This window comes from Cyclopterus lumpus, chromosome 7 (assembly GCF_009769545.1).
Source record: "Cyclopterus lumpus isolate fCycLum1 chromosome 7, fCycLum1.pri, whole genome shotgun sequence".
Taxonomy (NCBI): Eukaryota; Metazoa; Chordata; class Actinopteri; order Perciformes; family Cyclopteridae; genus Cyclopterus; species Cyclopterus lumpus.
In genome coordinates this window covers 4,167,745-4,184,165 of record NC_046972.1, presented here as the reverse complement: position 1 = coordinate 4,184,165, position 16,421 = coordinate 4,167,745, and the positions used below count along the sequence as shown (strand labels likewise).

The 16,421-nt window shown below is 47.9% G+C and overlaps 1 protein-coding gene across 1 annotated transcript in view; it reads left to right on the top strand.

The window, feature by feature from the left end:
* lamb2l (laminin, beta 2-like) overlaps window positions 1–16,421 on the top strand; it is a 35,394-nt gene that overhangs the window by 15,443 nt on the left and 3,530 nt on the right. Inside the window, exons 3-26 of the mRNA XM_034538147.1 lie at window positions 2,495–2,627; window positions 2,856–2,929; window positions 3,082–3,270; window positions 3,599–3,662; window positions 3,903–4,105; window positions 4,185–4,305; window positions 4,852–5,040; window positions 5,338–5,517; window positions 5,696–5,808; window positions 6,404–6,483; window positions 6,786–6,942; window positions 9,920–10,060; window positions 10,155–10,316; window positions 10,419–10,540; window positions 11,527–11,647; window positions 12,481–12,673; window positions 12,815–12,958; window positions 13,542–13,773; window positions 13,862–14,025; window positions 14,143–14,367; window positions 14,845–15,059; window positions 15,179–15,275; window positions 15,644–16,016; window positions 16,128–16,312. Of these exons, the coding sequence (XP_034394038.1) occupies window positions 2,495–2,627; window positions 2,856–2,929; window positions 3,082–3,270; window positions 3,599–3,662; window positions 3,903–4,105; window positions 4,185–4,305; window positions 4,852–5,040; window positions 5,338–5,517; window positions 5,696–5,808; window positions 6,404–6,483; window positions 6,786–6,942; window positions 9,920–10,060; window positions 10,155–10,316; window positions 10,419–10,540; window positions 11,527–11,647; window positions 12,481–12,673; window positions 12,815–12,958; window positions 13,542–13,773; window positions 13,862–14,025; window positions 14,143–14,367; window positions 14,845–15,059; window positions 15,179–15,275; window positions 15,644–16,016; window positions 16,128–16,312 (3,877 nt within the window). The remainder of the gene's footprint in view (window positions 1–2,494; window positions 2,628–2,855; window positions 2,930–3,081; window positions 3,271–3,598; window positions 3,663–3,902; window positions 4,106–4,184; window positions 4,306–4,851; window positions 5,041–5,337; window positions 5,518–5,695; window positions 5,809–6,403; window positions 6,484–6,785; window positions 6,943–9,919; window positions 10,061–10,154; window positions 10,317–10,418; window positions 10,541–11,526; window positions 11,648–12,480; window positions 12,674–12,814; window positions 12,959–13,541; window positions 13,774–13,861; window positions 14,026–14,142; window positions 14,368–14,844; window positions 15,060–15,178; window positions 15,276–15,643; window positions 16,017–16,127; window positions 16,313–16,421) is intronic.

Here is a 16,421-nt window from a genome sequence, read left to right as displayed (position 1 = left end):
TGGGTCTTCACTGCTGTGAAGTCTCCAATGATGGCGCAGTGCGTCGGGACGGTGGTGCTACTGGGGAGAAAGGAATGTCCTGTTCAGCAGCCGGGCTCTGGGATGAGGGTTTCAGGCAGATTTATGCCGGGATTAGGGAGGGGAGATGAAGAAGGCACGCATGGAAAAGAACCACACACATACTCATGTACAAGTGGGCGTCACACACACACACACACACACACACACACACACACACACACACACCACTTCTAGCAGACTTTAGGCATTTCTTTTCAGTTCTCGGACGAGTCTCTTTAACAGCCGTGTTGTTGTTAGCAGCTTAATCACCCTTGACAACAACCTAATTAAGAGCTGCGGCCCTGGAATCCACTGTTTCTCTGTGCCAACTTCCCCTCATCTGCCTGTTGAGCCCTCTTTCCCCCTCCCTGCCCCCTCCTCTCCAATGCACCCCCTTTTTTCGCCCTCTCTCAGCATCTCCCTCGTCCTCTGCCGGCCCCCTTCTTTGTCCTCCACCCCTGCTGTGCCGTTTGGGACCCCTCTCCGCCGCATACCCGCTCCTCTCACCTGCCCCATTCCTTTCTCCAACCGCCCTTTCCAACTTTTTTCTAGTACACCCCTCAAGTTTCAAAGCTTTTGCTCCTGGCTTCAGTCCCCCAAATGCTTGTGTCTTTCCCATGCCCTCTGCATTTCGAGCTCTTCCTCCCTTTCCTCTGCCTCTTCAATGTCAATTCAATTTATTTTGTCATTCAATTCAATTCAATTCAGTTTATTTTGTATAGCCCAATATCACAAATTCATGATGAACAACACACAGTAACAGAGTTACAACACATTCAATACAATGTCATTACATGACATGTCATCAGCGTATTCCCTCCCTTCGTCCCTTCGTCTTCCCCGTCCATTCATGTCTGGGCCTTCTTTCCATGCCCTTTTTGCATCTCTCTCATTTTTATGGAGGTGTATTGGCGCACAGACCAAAAACCCAAACCGGCACGAAACTAGATTCTGAGCATCTGCTCGGTCTGCAAGTCAACATCGGAGAGCGCACAAGCACAGACTTGTACGAGCAGAATCAGATTTAAGTGTTTCTGAGTCTGGCCCTCTCAAAGTTCTCCAGCTGAGTAGCGCTTTGTTCTGAGCTTTCTCAATTCTTTCTTTGTCATCCGTATACTTTCAAACAGGATCCTGAGGTCTGTAGACGCTCTGGTTACCCACGAGCACGTACACAGGTTTTGATGTTTGTCTGAATCTGCGGTTGACTGCATTGCTAAATTCATCAACCGGTCAAGATTATAGATTGCTAGCCACGCTGGCAGCATAGCACTTGGTCCACCACTCAGGCCGAGACACCTCAGCAACTATCGGCTTGATTGGCATGAACGTGTGTGCAGAGAGTCGTGGTCCCCAGAGGACGCATCCTACTGTCAGTGGATCTGCTGGCTTTTTCTGTAGTGCGACCATGGCGTTAACATCTTTGGTATAAGTGAAATACTGTTAAATAAATGGCCCTGAAATGTAGTATTCAAGGTCCCCTCAGGATGAATTGTAATCACTTTGGTGATCCCCAGACAATTAATCTAACAGCATCGTCAGGTCAAAGTTTTTCATGGTCCAGTAAAATATCTTGACTTCCACTGAATGGATCGGCCCAAAATGTTGCGCAGACATGTTTGACTCTGGTGATCCTGTGACTTTTATTTTATTTATTTGTTATTGAAACGTCTCAACAAATATTGGATGGATTGCCATGAAATTAGGTACAGACGTTCATGTTCCCCTCAGGATGAAATGTAGGAACGACCCCTCGACTTTCTCTCTAGCGCCATCATCAGGCTTGTTTTTATTACTGAATACTGGATGAAGGCCAAACTAATAAACTAACGACATTCCCATCAGCCACAGCTGTGGTCTGTTTACTGCTAATTAGTACATGTTAGCGTGCCTACACACTAAACATGGTAAACATTTGACATGCTAAACAACAGCTTGTTGACATGTCTCACATTTTGCTTAAAGCACCGATGTGTCCAAGTGCAGCCTCACAGAGACAGAGACCTGATCCTCACACTTACCTCCATCTCCCCCGCTCTCTGTCTCCCCCTCCCTTTATTTCACGCCTTGCGTCCTCTCCCCCTCCAGACCTTACTCAGTTTTAATTTTTCGACCCAGTGGAGACAGTCCAGTCCCCTCTGGCTTTTCGTCCCGTTCACACACAGGGACACATCACCCGCATTATTTCGTCCTGACGGATGAGATCCGTAATCTGAGGAAACGGCTCTATGACGGCGGCTTGTCTGACACTGTTCATTAGTCCCAGGGCCACAATCAAACCACTTTTCATCAAGTCATTAATATACTGCCGCTGCGATGAGAAGCTTTGGCAAGCTGCACGAGGCCCGCGGGCCTCCAGTTTACGATACATGTACGAGACACGACATGTACACTCCTTCCCATGTCAAAAGCAGATGTGTGTTTTCTGCCCCGACAGGAGTCAGACAAGTGCTTCGAGTGTTCCTCCCAGCATCGCTACGACCCGTACCGCCACCGAAACAGCCACCGCATCGAAAACGTGATCTACCTCATGGACAGAAACGGGGACACCTGGTGGCAGTCTGTCAACGGTGAGTGTGTGTGTTTGTGTGTGTGTGTGTGTGTGCTCGATAACATACACAATAAAATGCTCAGTCTGTTTCTTGTGCTCACTGCCTCGACGCCGTGACATGAGGCACGGCGTAAACCTATGACCTTACGGGGATGACAATGGAAGACTTTCATATGTTCTTGAAGAAGGCACAACAATGAGTGGTTTGTGTTGTTGAGACACTGAGTGACAGCTGTTTCCTCTACAGGACAGGAGAATGTCGGCATCCGACTGAACCTGGAGGCTGAGTTCCACTTCACTCATCTCATCATGAAGTTCAAGGTACGCACACTCATTTGCACATTTGTGAGTGCCCGTGTGTTTGCCTGTCAGAGTGCTCGCCGAGGTGTGTGTTTGTTGGATGGCTGCATTCATACGAGCCTTGAGTGCAGATGAAGTGAAACAGCACTGATTTCTCCCACTTTGCCCCTCAGACGTTCCGACCTGCAGCCATGATCATCGAGCGCTCGGCGGATTTTGGCCGCACGTGGCGCCCCTACCGCTACTTCGCCTCCAACTGCACCAAGACCTTTCCTGGCGTCTCCGCCAACGGACTGCACCACATCAACGACGTCATCTGCGAGGAGCGTTACTCCGACATCGAACCCTCCACCAATGGAGAGGTAGGAAGTAGAGGAAGTGCTGATGGCAGTAATGGTAGAGACACGTTAGACTGGGAGGACTGGGTGTCTTTGGTCACAGTCAAAACATGAGGGTGGTGGTTACTAGAAAGAATAGATGAAGTCGCCACAAAGCAACCAGAAGTGTAAATACGTATCTTAAAGAACTGATCACAGTGACTTATGGGAATGTGACTCTGATTTGCTCATAATAGCATTCATTTATTAACTGAAGCTGATTTACATCATTTCTTTCCAGCTCAGATCTGCCTTTGCAAACGTGTTCATTTCACACAGAATCTAATGGGCAAAATTCTCTTCTGTGTTCAAGGTCATTTATAAGGTTTTGGATCCTGCCATTCACGTGAAAGACCCCTACAGCTTGGACATTCAAGGCCAGTGGAGACTTTTAACTCTGCATGGGGATCACACACAATGTTATTAGCAGCACACAGTAGAGTTTTATGATGAGGTGACACAAAATGCATTGCTTCCAAGTAAGAAGTATTGACAGCCGTACTGCTTTTAAAGTTTTTTAAAAACAGTCTTGCTGACTAATGAAATTCCACTTTGTGTCATGAAATGAGTCAACTTCACAAATCAACCATAATTGAACCGTTGTCCTCCTTCTACAGAACTGCTGCGCATCACCAACCTACGCATCAACTTCACCAAGCTTAACACTCTGGGAGACGACCTGCTGGACCGCCGCTTCGACGTCCTGCAGAAGTACTACTACGCCCTCTACGAGCTGGTGGTGAGAGGGAGCTGCTTCTGTTACGGACACGCCTCAGAGTGCGCCCCGGTGCCGGGGGTGGACGCCCGGGAGAACGGCATGGTGAGCTAGTGGGCTACAGGACACACATTATCATGCAGTAATTATGGACAATGTCTTCATGAACCTTTCTGCTAATCAGATCCACGGCCGCTGTGTGTGCAAACATAACACGGAGGGCCTGAACTGCGAGCGCTGCCGACATTTCCACCACGACCTGCCATGGAGACCGGCGGAGGTGGAGAACCCACACACCTGCAGAGGTGGGAACACACACACACACACACACACACACACACACACACACACACACATGCTGTCTAACAAACACTCTGATGGGAGCATGAACTCAGCAATGCAGGTGAGGATTATTGTCGCCTGTTCCTAGCTCCAAAGATTATTTGCAATTTATACAATTCATTTTTGAGACCATTTTGTGCACTGACAAACACACACACACACACTTTTATTTTCTAAAATAACTCTGTGTATTCAACATAGTCTGCTCTTGAAAGTGTATTTGAGATTGGGAAACCTTTTTATTAAGATTTGAAGTATATTAATAATGATATACTGCTAATTAGAGATGCATTGATCTGATACCGAATAAATGTATGTCTATGTCATTTTTTGTCACGTTTTCTCTCACAACGTTTAAGTCTAGCCTCATCCCGTCCCTCATCACACGTTTAAAGTGTGATGAGGGACAGCTGCGAGTGAGGAAGTGGTGGTTGCCTCTACTCGTCAAGGTAATGTTCGGCGTGAGTCTAATTGGTCTTTGTTGTCCAATTACTCGCTTGTGTCTCCAGAGTGCAACTGCAACGGCCACTCGACCCAGTGCCACTTTGACATGGCGGTGTATTTGGCCACGGGCAACATCAGCGGGGGAGTGTGTGACGACTGTCAGCACAACACCATGGGGCGCAACTGTGAGACGTGCCAGCCCTTCTACTACCAAGACCCCGTCAGGGACATCAGGGACCCGCGGGTCTGCGTCGGTGAGTCTTTTTGCTCTTAGAAAAAAACGAGAGTTGAGGTTTTCTCACCTGTTTGACACTTTGTAGTAATGTTTGATTCAACTCCGGACGCCCCATCGAGACCACATGCGTCTTTCACTCGAACATCTCAACGCAAAAGACATTTAAATAGAGTTATTTTTTCTTCCTAAAGTGATTTCCTCGTTGCTCTCTTCTTCTCCATCTATTAAAAGTGTCCCATTGACATGCATGTAAATTATTTTTTTCCTTCCCTTTCCCCTCTTAATTTACGCTCTCGATCCGACCTGTGACCTCCAGCCTGTGACTGTGACCCAGTCGGATCGCTGGAAGGAGGCGTGTGTGACAGTCACACTGACCTGGACATGGGGATGATCGCTGGCCAGTGTCGCTGCAAAGCCCACGTCAAAGGCACGCGCTGCGACGACTGCAAGGAGGGCTACTACGGACTGAGCCAGAACGACCCGCTGGGCTGTCAGCGTACGTATGAGAGTGTGTGTGTGTGTGTGTGTGTGTGTGTGTGCCGCTGGAAGCGCTGCGTGTTTGAACAGGAATGAAGGTGGATTGACTGTTTTTGGAAAGCAAAGCCACATAATCTGCATAAAGATCTATGAATAGCACATCAGCCACTTCTTATTGTGTGTGTGTCTGTCATCAGCTTGCAACTGTGACCCTCGTGGCATCATCATGATGGGCGCTCCTTGCGACCAGATCAGTGGAGACTGCTCCTGCAAAAGATACGTCACCGGTCGCTACTGCAACCAGTGTCTGGTTAGTAACTGTTCCTCTGATAGAAATCTGTTGCTAATTTTGGGTTTCAGATCAAAAGATCAGCCACGTATAGTCTGTATATAATAACCACACAGTAAAGCTGTGTGAAATATATACTTTACAAATGAAAAGTATTTTCTCTTTGTGCAAAAATGAACATAACAGTTGACCAAGTGAAGTTATGGCGTAAAAATACATAAATGTTTCCAGCTGTACTCTGACCATGTTTACTTACATGCACACAAAAAAAGAGTAATCAGATTAAGACAGAAGTTTGATTTAACTGAGATGGTTCAGATTTCCTGAGATGTTTTATTGACCACGTGCTTGTTATTATCCATTTTAACGACATAATTGTGTATCACGATATCTCGATATTTGACTTCATCGCCATACAACTCTACATTAAAACACGATACATATTGAAGCTGTACTTACAATCAAAGTCAAAGCTCAGTTTCAAAGTGGAGGTCAGCCAAGTGTTGCATATGAATATGTTGGTGGCATTGATAAAGGAGCATATTACATAGTGACTACTGTATAAGCTGTGCAAGGCCGACGGTTGTGAGTGTAACATTAATTTCCATCCCTGTAGCCTGAGTACTGGGGGTTGAGTAACGACCTCGCCGGCTGCCGACAATGTGACTGCGACTTCGGTGGAGCCTTCAACAACAGGTAGATTTGATATGTCAAATGCTGCTTTATATATTGTTTACATGTTCTTTGTTGTTGTTGTTGTTGTTAGCTGTTTGCACTTTATTACTTTTATTTATTATTATTATTACTACAATCACTTTATGTTGGACAAGAGAGAAACGTACTTTGAGATCTTCTGTATGTTTGCACAAATGGAAGAAGTGACAATAAAGCTAACTTTGAACTTTGACTTTGATTTAATTGCATACGTCGATATGCTTTGGAGTAAGAGACATGTTGTGCTTCGCAAGTCTAAAGTGGGACTCCGTCCGTTACTTCAGGTGCGTGATGGAGAACGGCCAGTGTGACTGCAGGAGGCATCTGATTGGCCGACAGTGTTCCGAGGTTCAGCCCGGTTATTTCTGCGCTCCGCTGGACTTCTACAAATATGAGGCGGAGGACGCCACCGGACACTCCCCCGGGGACTCTGCTCTGCCGGTGAGCTGAACAGCTGGGGAGGAGGTGGAATATAGACCGGCAAGATTAGTATCTATAATATCCAGGCTTATTACAATCAGACGTGACTGCATCGCAACAAATATATGAGGGAATAGTTATTTCTGAGTGAGTTAAGAAGATCAATTCCCCTCTCTTGTCTAACTCGATCCAAGTCCTTTAACATTGGGTGTCTACTTATATTTTCATAAATGTTGATTATTATTTGTGGGTTTTGCATACACTTGTGTCATCATAGCAGTCACAAAAAGTAACAAGGTGTATATTCCCTTTTTACAAAGACTTTTGTAAAACAATTAGCTTTGAACAGTTTTCAAGACTTAGAAAGATAAATACACTATAAACACTTAAAAAAACAACAACAACAACAACATAAGTCAGCTAATAGTACTTAATAGATGATTAAATATGTTTCTGACACAATGGAATAACAGAGAGGAGACGCATCCTTCTTAAAAAATAATATGAGTTTATGTTTCTTTATTTAAGTCCCTTTGCAATATTAACCTTTTATTATTTGGAATCACTTTGCACAACAGTTTATAACAATTTGTATAAAGTGAGGCAGCGCGTGTTCTTCAACCTGTGAAAGCAGTAAAGGGATATTTACTTAACCCCCCCCCCCCCCCCCCCCTCATCCAGCCTGTGACAGCAAAGAGTCTGTCTCATCAGTCTACGATCACTTTTTATCTCCTCTCCGTCCACCACACTTTCTCGCATTCTTTACCTGTCAGTCTCTGTCAGTCTCTGTCAGTCGCTGTCAGTCTCTGTCAGTCTCTGTCAGTCGCTGTCAGTCTCTGTCAGTCTCTGTCAGTCTCCTTCACCGCTCTCAACCTACCTCCGTCCTCTCCACTCTTAAGGATACCCCTCTTGCCCCCTCCACTTCCCCATTCAGCCCGCCGGGCAAGCTCAGGCAGTCCACTTCCACATACATCGTCACGGCTGCAGGAATGTTATGAGAAAGAACTGAGCGAGAGGAGATTGCGTCTTTTGCCGTACGAGGCTGTTTTTTTTAGGGGATGCTTGAATGTTTAGAATCCTGCATTTCTGTACAGAATTCGAACCCCAGGGCTGAAGTGACCCATAGAAACACCAGACGGTGGCACAGATACCAAACTGTCAACACTAGTTATTGCCGCGCAGCACACACACTTACTAACAAGTACAACACACACTCTCAGCCTCACATTCTTTGTTGCTTTCTGTCACGCTCCGGCAGGTTCAGCTCAGCGCGGCTCGTTGTGCTCTGTGTTGTTTTCACTTTTCGGAATGAGAAAGCTGGACAGGATGAACCCCCGAGTGTAGTCAGAGGTGCTGCTGTTAAAAGTGTTGTCTCCTCTGCTGTTGTTTCCTCTACTCTCCTCTCCTGTTGTTTCCTCTACTCTCCTCTCCTGTTGTTTCCTCTACTCTGCTGTTGTTTCCTCTACTCTCTTCTCCTGTTGTTTCCTCTCCTCTGCTGTTGTTTCCTCTACTCTCCTCTCCTGTTGTTTCCTCTCCTCTCCTCTCCTGTTGTTTCCTCTCCTCTCCTGTTGTTTCCTCTCCTCTCCTCTCCTGTTGTTTCCTCTCCTCTCCTCTCCTGTTGTTTCCTCTCCTCTACTTTGCTGTTGTTTCCTCTCCTCTCCTCTCCTCTCCTGTTGTTTCATCTCCTCTACTCTGCTGTTGTTTCCTCTCCTCTCCTCTCCTATTGTTTCCTCTCCTCTACTCTGCTGTTGTTTCCTCTCCTCTCCTCTCCTATTGTTTCCTCTCCTCTACTTTGCTGTTGTTTCCTCTCCTCTCCTCTCCTCTCCTGTTGTTTCATCTCCTCTCCTCTCCTGTTGTTTCCTCTCCTCTACTCTGCTGTTGTTTCCTCTCCTCTCCTCTCCTGTTGTTTCCTCTCCTTTCCTCTCCTGTTATTTCATCTCCTCTCCTCTCCTGTTGTTTCCTCTCCTCTCCTCTCCTGTTGTTTCCTCTCCTCTCCTCTCCTGTTGTCTCCTCTCCTCTACTCTGCTGTTGTTTCCTTTCCTCTCCTCTCCTCTGCTGTTGTTTCCTCTCCTCTCCTCTTGTCTCCTCTCCTCTACTCTGCTGTTGTTTCCTCTCCTCTACTCTGCTGTTGTTTCCTTTCCTTTCCTCTCCTCTCCTGTTGTTTCCTCTCCTCTACTCTGCTGTTGTTTCCTTTCCTCTCCTCTCCTCTCCTCTGCTGTTGTTTCCTCTCCTCTCCTGTTGTTTCCTCTCCTCTCCTCTTGTCTCCTCTCCTCTACTCTGCTGTTGTTTCCTCTCCTCTCCTCTCCTGTTGTTTCCTCTCCTTTCCTCTCCTGTTATTTCATCTCCTCTCCTCTCCTGTTGTTTCCTCTCCTCTCCTCTCCTGTTGTTTCCTCTCCTCTCCTCTCCTGTTGTCTCCTCTCCTCTACTCTGCTGTTGTTTCCTTTCCTCTCCTCTCCTCTGCTGTTGTTTCCTCTCCTCTCCTGTTGTTTCCTCTCCTCTCCTCTTGTCTCCTCTCCTCTACTCTGCTGTTGTTTCCTCTCCTCTACTCTGCTGTTGTTTCCTTTCCTTTCCTCTCCTCTCCTGTTGTTTCCTCTCCTCTACTCTGCTGTTGTTTCCTTTCCTCTCCTCTCCTCTGCTGTTGTTTCCTCTCCTCTCCTGTTGTTTCCTCTCCTCTCCTCTTGTCTCCTCTCCTCTACTCTGCTGTTGTTTCCTCTCCTCTACTCTGCTGTTGTTTCCTCTCCTCTCCTCTCCTGTTGTTTCCTCTCCTCTCCTGTTGTCTCCTCTCCTCTACTCTGCTGTTGTTTCCTCTCCTCTACTCTGCTGTTGTTTCCTCTCCTCTCCTCTCCTGTTGTCTCCTCTCCTCTCCTCTCCTGTTGTTTCCTCTCCTCTCCTCTCCTGTTGTTTCCTCTCCTCTACTCTGCTGTTGTTTCCTTTCCTCTCCTCTGCTGTTGTTTCCTCTCCTCTCCTCTCCTCTCCTGACCGTCTCCTCTCCTCTCAGGGCAAAGTTCGCCCTCAGGCAGAGACTGACTGTGTTCAGCACCTCAGCAACCAGCTGAGGAGGCACCGGCGTCACCGGCGCACCTCCAACTCGCAGCAACACCGGGCAGCACTGAGACGTATCCGCCAGCTTCAGCAGACGGTAGGATATTGGTTTTGATTGAGTCACTGATGTCATTCACGGTTTGACGAGATGCCGAAGAATCAGAGGGTGATTATTGATCTGTTTCCCATAGCCGGATGTGAGGACCGTTCACAGGGAGCCCACTCTCAGCCACACGGTGACGTGGACAGGACCCGGCTTCGCCCGCGTCAAAGACGGCGCCGGCCTGGTGCTGACTATTGACAACATCCCCTACGCCATGGAGTACGACATCATGATCCGCTACGAACCTGAGGTGTGTGTTCGCCTGGACACCACCCCCGACCTGCAACATTCATGTAAATCTGCCTAATTAATGATGGTGTGTGTGTGTGTGTGTGTGTGTGTGTGTATGTAGTCCACAGAGGACTGGGAGGCTATAGTGAGTATTACATCTGTACAGCTGCCGTCCAGTCTGCGGTGTGGAAACCTCCTCCCAACTGAACAGCTGTACACAGTGACTCTGCCACACCGGAACAGGTATCAAAACTTGTAGTTGAGCATGTGTGTGTGTGTGTGTGTGTGTGTGTGAGAGTTGGGTACAGGGTTTGTTGACATAACCCGGGTGTTGGTAGGGTGTTGTGTTGTTTCATTGCTCAGGAAGAATTGCATCATCACCTTGTTGTCCCTTGAACCTGCCCAGACGTGTGTTTCACGGTGCCCTGTGGTGTTTGTTACTATTGATGCACCGATGGGAAGGAAAACATAGCAGAAAGCTTGTGTAAGAATCCACAACAGTGATATGAAGGAAGGCAGCAGCTTTGTTTACTGTAAGTTTAGAGTGCAACAATGAGGAGGTCTGTTGGAGACGAGCACAGAACGGTCATATATCAAACCTCAAACACCTGCGGTGTGTGTGTGTGTGTGTGTGTGTGTGTGTGGGGGGAGGGGGGGGCATAACACTGAGACTGTTGAGTTGCAATCAGCTGGAGAGCCTTTCAGAGTCTGAATTCATCTGGAACTAAGAGGTCAGACGCGTCCCGGATCAGGCTCTCAGCGGACCGTGGCTGGCCTTCCGTTCTCTTCTGTGATTGGTCCATCAGCCAAAACCAATTAGCAAAGTGAGCCCCAAACACAGACACAGGGGTCGAAGCTCCACGCAGGAAGAGGGCGGGTCTGGTTTTCTCCGGTGAACAGTGGACGCTTCAGGAGTCAGATATGGAAGTAGGAAACGACCGACAGAGACCGAGTTGAGATGGACTATTCATGTCCACTGAAAAACTCAATGTTTAACTTTCTTTGTCCTTTTGTGTCTGTGATACCTTCACAACATTGTTGTAATCTTTGTCCATGTACCTGTTTACAAGACAGGCTGTATTTGATGCGCTTGCTTCCTATAAAATGAGCAACATTGAGTCCCTTTGCTTGCCCTGCCCCACACTTGTGCACAATATCCAGAACTCGTCACTTCATAAGCCCCGGGGTTATCTTTGACACCTATCTGTGCACGTGTGGTGTTTGTCCAGATACATCCAGATGCCCAGGCCGTTCTGTTTCGAGCCCAGCAACCGCTACGTGGTTGCCATCAGGTTCCAGCGCCACGGCGTGTCACACAGACATCTCACTGCCTTCATCCTCATCGACTCGGTGAGCCTCATCATCCTCCCCCATGGCTGTTTGGAAGGCTGTAGTTCGTTTCAGTACTTTTTCATGTATAATGTTTTTACAAATATGTTCTGCTTTGGTTTTAATCATTTTAATTCAGTTTTTTAAAATTAATTTTGTGGACTTTGTACTATTTGGTTGTCACGTTGGGCCCTGAGGACTTTTACCACTGTTTTCACGAAAACAATTGATTCATGATTGATTGATGGAGAAAATGATCAGATTGATCGATCATGAAGAGAATCTTTTGTCTGATACAGTGATACCAACTACAGTCGTTAAATCCTGCTTTCACATGAATGCATGAGTAATAATGTTCACATATAATAATCATATAATATACTGGATAATAGTATAACACAGGGGTCATTCCTCTGCATTAAGCACTTTTACTTTTTTAAAGTATATATTCTCATTCTCAATTCTCAATGCAGGACTTTTACTTAACAGTCTAATTAAGTAAAGGATCTGGATACATCCTGGTGGTAGCAGTAGTCTTTTTGACACCACCATGTCTGTAGTGAGTTATCTGCTGTGAACCAGGATTTGGCTCTCCGGCTCTTTTAATTGTGACACTGATGAAGCCAGTTCATGAAGGCTTTGTTTACACCATGAGGTCTCCCTCTAGTGGTGAGGAAATACCAATGTGGAATTTATTTAGGCTTGGGATTAGCTTTGTAAATAAGAGTTCCTTTAAAAGTCATTTCTTTCAGCATGAAACCGATTTTTGGTAGTACAGCATTTATCTGTCTATATAAAGCACATTTCTAGGAAAGTTATATCCTAATACTTTTGCTTTGTTCACCCTTCTAAAGCTGGTTCTGATCCCCAAATACACCGAGCTTCCCGGGTTACAAGGTACCGAGCCAGAGGCAGAGCAGCGGCGGGAGGAGATGATTCGATACATGTGTCTGGATTCCTTCATGATCACGCCGATGCCCGTCCTGGCCGAGATGTGCTCCAAACTCATCTGTAGTATTTCCTCCATCATCCACGACGGTGCTCTGCGTGAGTGGATACAGACACACAGATTTAGACGCCACACGTTCAAGCCCACTGACATTTTGAATCCTCCGTGACGTCTTAATATAGATAGATAACACTGGTTGGCTGATGTTTTCTCCCTTGCGTTTTATTTGTCGCACGCAGCCTGTCAGTGTGACCCTCAGGGCTCCGTCAGCGGTGAGTGCGATAAGGTGGGAGGTCAGTGTCGCTGTAAGCCCAACGTGATGGGTCGGCGCTGTGACCAGTGTGCCCCGGGAACATACGGCTTCGGAGTGAGCGGCTGCACTGGTGAGTCTGCTCACATGATCACATGATGGACATGTGTGTCCAGTGCGTTTGGCACCTTTGTAGATTAGATATGAATTACTCTCCCTGGGTTTTTCCTGCATCGCTCCAACAAAGAATCCAAAAACGATGAACTTCGGTAATACCGTAGTATTATAAATAGTAAGGTTTTAGCTAAGAAGCATGTGCTTGGGAAGAAGTGAGTGTACGACTGGATACCTGCATGTCTTCAGTCCCTTCTGTTGCCTCATGAGAAGCAGAACATTATCAGCCGCCTCTTTTGATACTACGCTCTCATTTCACCCAAAGAGCAGTGAAAGCGCCTCGTGCAATTTAAAGCCAAAAGAGCAAGTTGGCTTCAGGGGCAAATAGTTTTTTTCAGTTAAAAGATTTGAGATTTGACGAACCATTGAGCTGAACTGTAGAGCTGTGGTGTTGGGTTCTAATGAGAGAGACACACCACTGTGTCGTTCTGTGTGTTGATCTTTAAGACACGTCTCTCCCAGTCATTTAGTTCTGTATATTCTCTGCTCCTGATGGTTCCCAGCAGTAGAATAAATCTCTCCTCACACTTCCCCCCGTGCAGCCTGTGACTGCCACTCAGAAGGCTCATCGAGCCACCAGTGTGACCCGGCTTCAGGCCAGTGCCAGTGCAGGCCGGGAGCCACCGGGCGTCAGTGCTCAGACTGCCAACCGGGCCAGTGGGGCTTCCCTAGCTGCAGCCACTGCCAGTGTAACGGCCACGCTGACATCTGTGACTCCCGCACCGGGGAGTGCAGAGACTGCAGGGACGACACAGCAGGACACCTCTGTGAACGGTAAGGGTTCCCCCGCGTGTCACTTCACTTTCCTCCGTCCCTCGCTGGGTGTCAGACTGACGGCAAACGCCTCTCATATCCGTGACAGTTGTGTGGATGGGTTCTTCGGAAACCCGGTGCTCGGCTCGGGGGAGCACTGTCGACCCTGCCCCTGCCCTGGTAACCCCGGCTCAGACCACTTTAACGGGGACTCCTGTCAAGCTGACCACACCTCCAACCAGATCATCTGTAACTGCAAACAAGGCTACACTGGTAAGCTATCACACTGCAGTGGCATACACATTGTATTATGTTCGCCTATTGATCGCTGATTCTGCAATTAAATATTCAATACTTCTGTTGTGACATATTCTCCCTTTTGTCCCCTAGGCTCCCGCTGTGACCAGTGTGCCCCCGGTCACTACGGCAACCCAGAGCAACCCGGGGGGCAGTGCCTCCCGTGCAGGTGCAACGGCAACATTGACACCCAGGATGCTGAGTCATGTGACCCAAGGACCGGCCAATGCCTCAAGTGCCAGTACCACACCGACGGTCCGTCCTGTGCCCACTGTCAACACGGTTACTATGGCAACGCTTTGGCCCACGACTGCAGACGTGAGTGATATTACCAGTACTTGCGTGTGTGTGTGTGTGTATGTATATACTGTAGATATCAGCTTCAGATCCCAGTTGGACAGGGCTGTCTGACGGCAAGGTAAAGTGATGACAATATTCTAAATATAACATACATTTAAGTTGATAGATTTTATTTTAGGTGGCTAGAATACTTTTTGTTTCTCCACACATAGCTTTGCTCCCGTGCTCCCAGCTGGTTGTAAGAGAAAAATTATATTTCATTCACTACAAACAGTAAGTCTTCAAAAAGTTCTGCGTCCATATGTACCAGTGCTGTAGAACATATGTAACAAACTGTATATACCTAAGTAGAACCTTACTGTGTCCTGGTCACTAGTACATGCAAACTGGGACCCGCCCCCTGCTGCTGCCGCCTGCTCTCATTCACTCTCCAGGCTCATCTCAAACCAGATGGTCCTCTCTGTCTGGGCACTGAATGCATGTCTCTCTTCTCAGGCTGTACCTGTGTGACTGCCGGCACCCTCCAGTCCGCTTGCAGTGACGGACAGTGTCACTGTGACCGGCAGACCGGAGCCTGCGCTTGCAGGGAAAATGTGGCCGGCCATAACTGTGACGAGTGCGCTCCTAACCACTGGAACTACGGTCAGGACCGAGGCTGTGAGTCCTGCAGGTGCGACCCGCAACATGCCGTGGGGAGTCACTGCAACATGGTGAGGGAGCGCGAAGTCCTCCGAAAGCCTGCAAATGGACAACGCAGGAGTGTTTATTGTTCTCATTTGCTAGATGCTCTCATCTTGTCTTTCAATCGTTGTCGATGTGTGTTCCACAGTTCACAGGGCAGTGCCACTGTCATCCCGGCTTCGGAGGCAAACAGTGCACTGAGTGTGAGCAGTTCCACTGGGGAGACCCGCAGGTGCAGTGTCAAGGTAACTCAACTTGTGAATACATACCACTGGTGAACAGGACATGGGCTCACTGTACCTCAATGTATGGGTCACCATTTTTATGACAGCCAAGAGTGAGTGATCTGTTTACATTAGAAATGATGAACAGCTAAATCCACGCCCTGGTCCTTTCTACAGTATTTCGAAGGGGACACATTTAACATTTACTTCCCCGTTGTGTATTGATCCGGCCTTGTTCGCCTCACATAATCAGTGCAACAAAACTGAAGCCAGATTCTGTTGACAATGTGTCTGCACGTGAGGACTTCACCATGAATAATATAATAAAGCCTAAAGATTTTGTCTTTCGACCTGCCGAGCATTTTCCTTTCCTCACTCCTCCCACTCAGAGTGTAACTGCCATCCGCTGGCCTCGGAGATGGCCCAGTGCGACCGTTTAACGGGGGTGTGCGAGTGCAGGGAGGGCGCCACGGGCACGCGCTGCGAGGAATGCGCTCGCGGCTTCACTGGCGACTTTCCCGCGTGTGTCCAGTGTCACCCGTGCTTCCAGCTGTGGGACGATGCGGTGTGCCAGATTAAGCGTGACCTGGAACACATCCAGTACACTGCGCAGAAGATCCTGGAGAGCGGGGCCACGCCGGTGGTCGGGGACACGCGCATCGGAGAGCTGGAGAGGAAGCTGAAGGAGGTGCAGGATCTGATCAGTGCGGAGGACAGCGACAGGATCCACCAGCTGATTGGACAGGGCATCGATGACCTCAGGTGATGATGTCACATGGTGGTTGGATGTTTGTTGAGGTCGGTCAGGATGATCTGATACCCGCCGCCAGCTGACTGGATATTAAATAGAATATCCCGCTCTGTGTGTTACAGAGCTGAGATCGCCCTGACCGACGGGCGTATGATGGGCGTTACCCGAGAGCTCAATACAACCGCAGAAGAAGAACGGGCACTGAGACGCACACTGAGTAACCTGGAGAGAGAGCTGAGGGACATCAACGCAACTGTGGCTTACAAACAAAACCTGCTGGATGACTACCTCACCTCAGGATTTACAGGTAGCAAACTCCATCAAGAGAGGGAAGCTTTAAAAAACATCATATGGTAGTAAATATACACAGCAACAGCAGCTAATGTTAGACACCTCAATCAAACCGCTGCTCCATA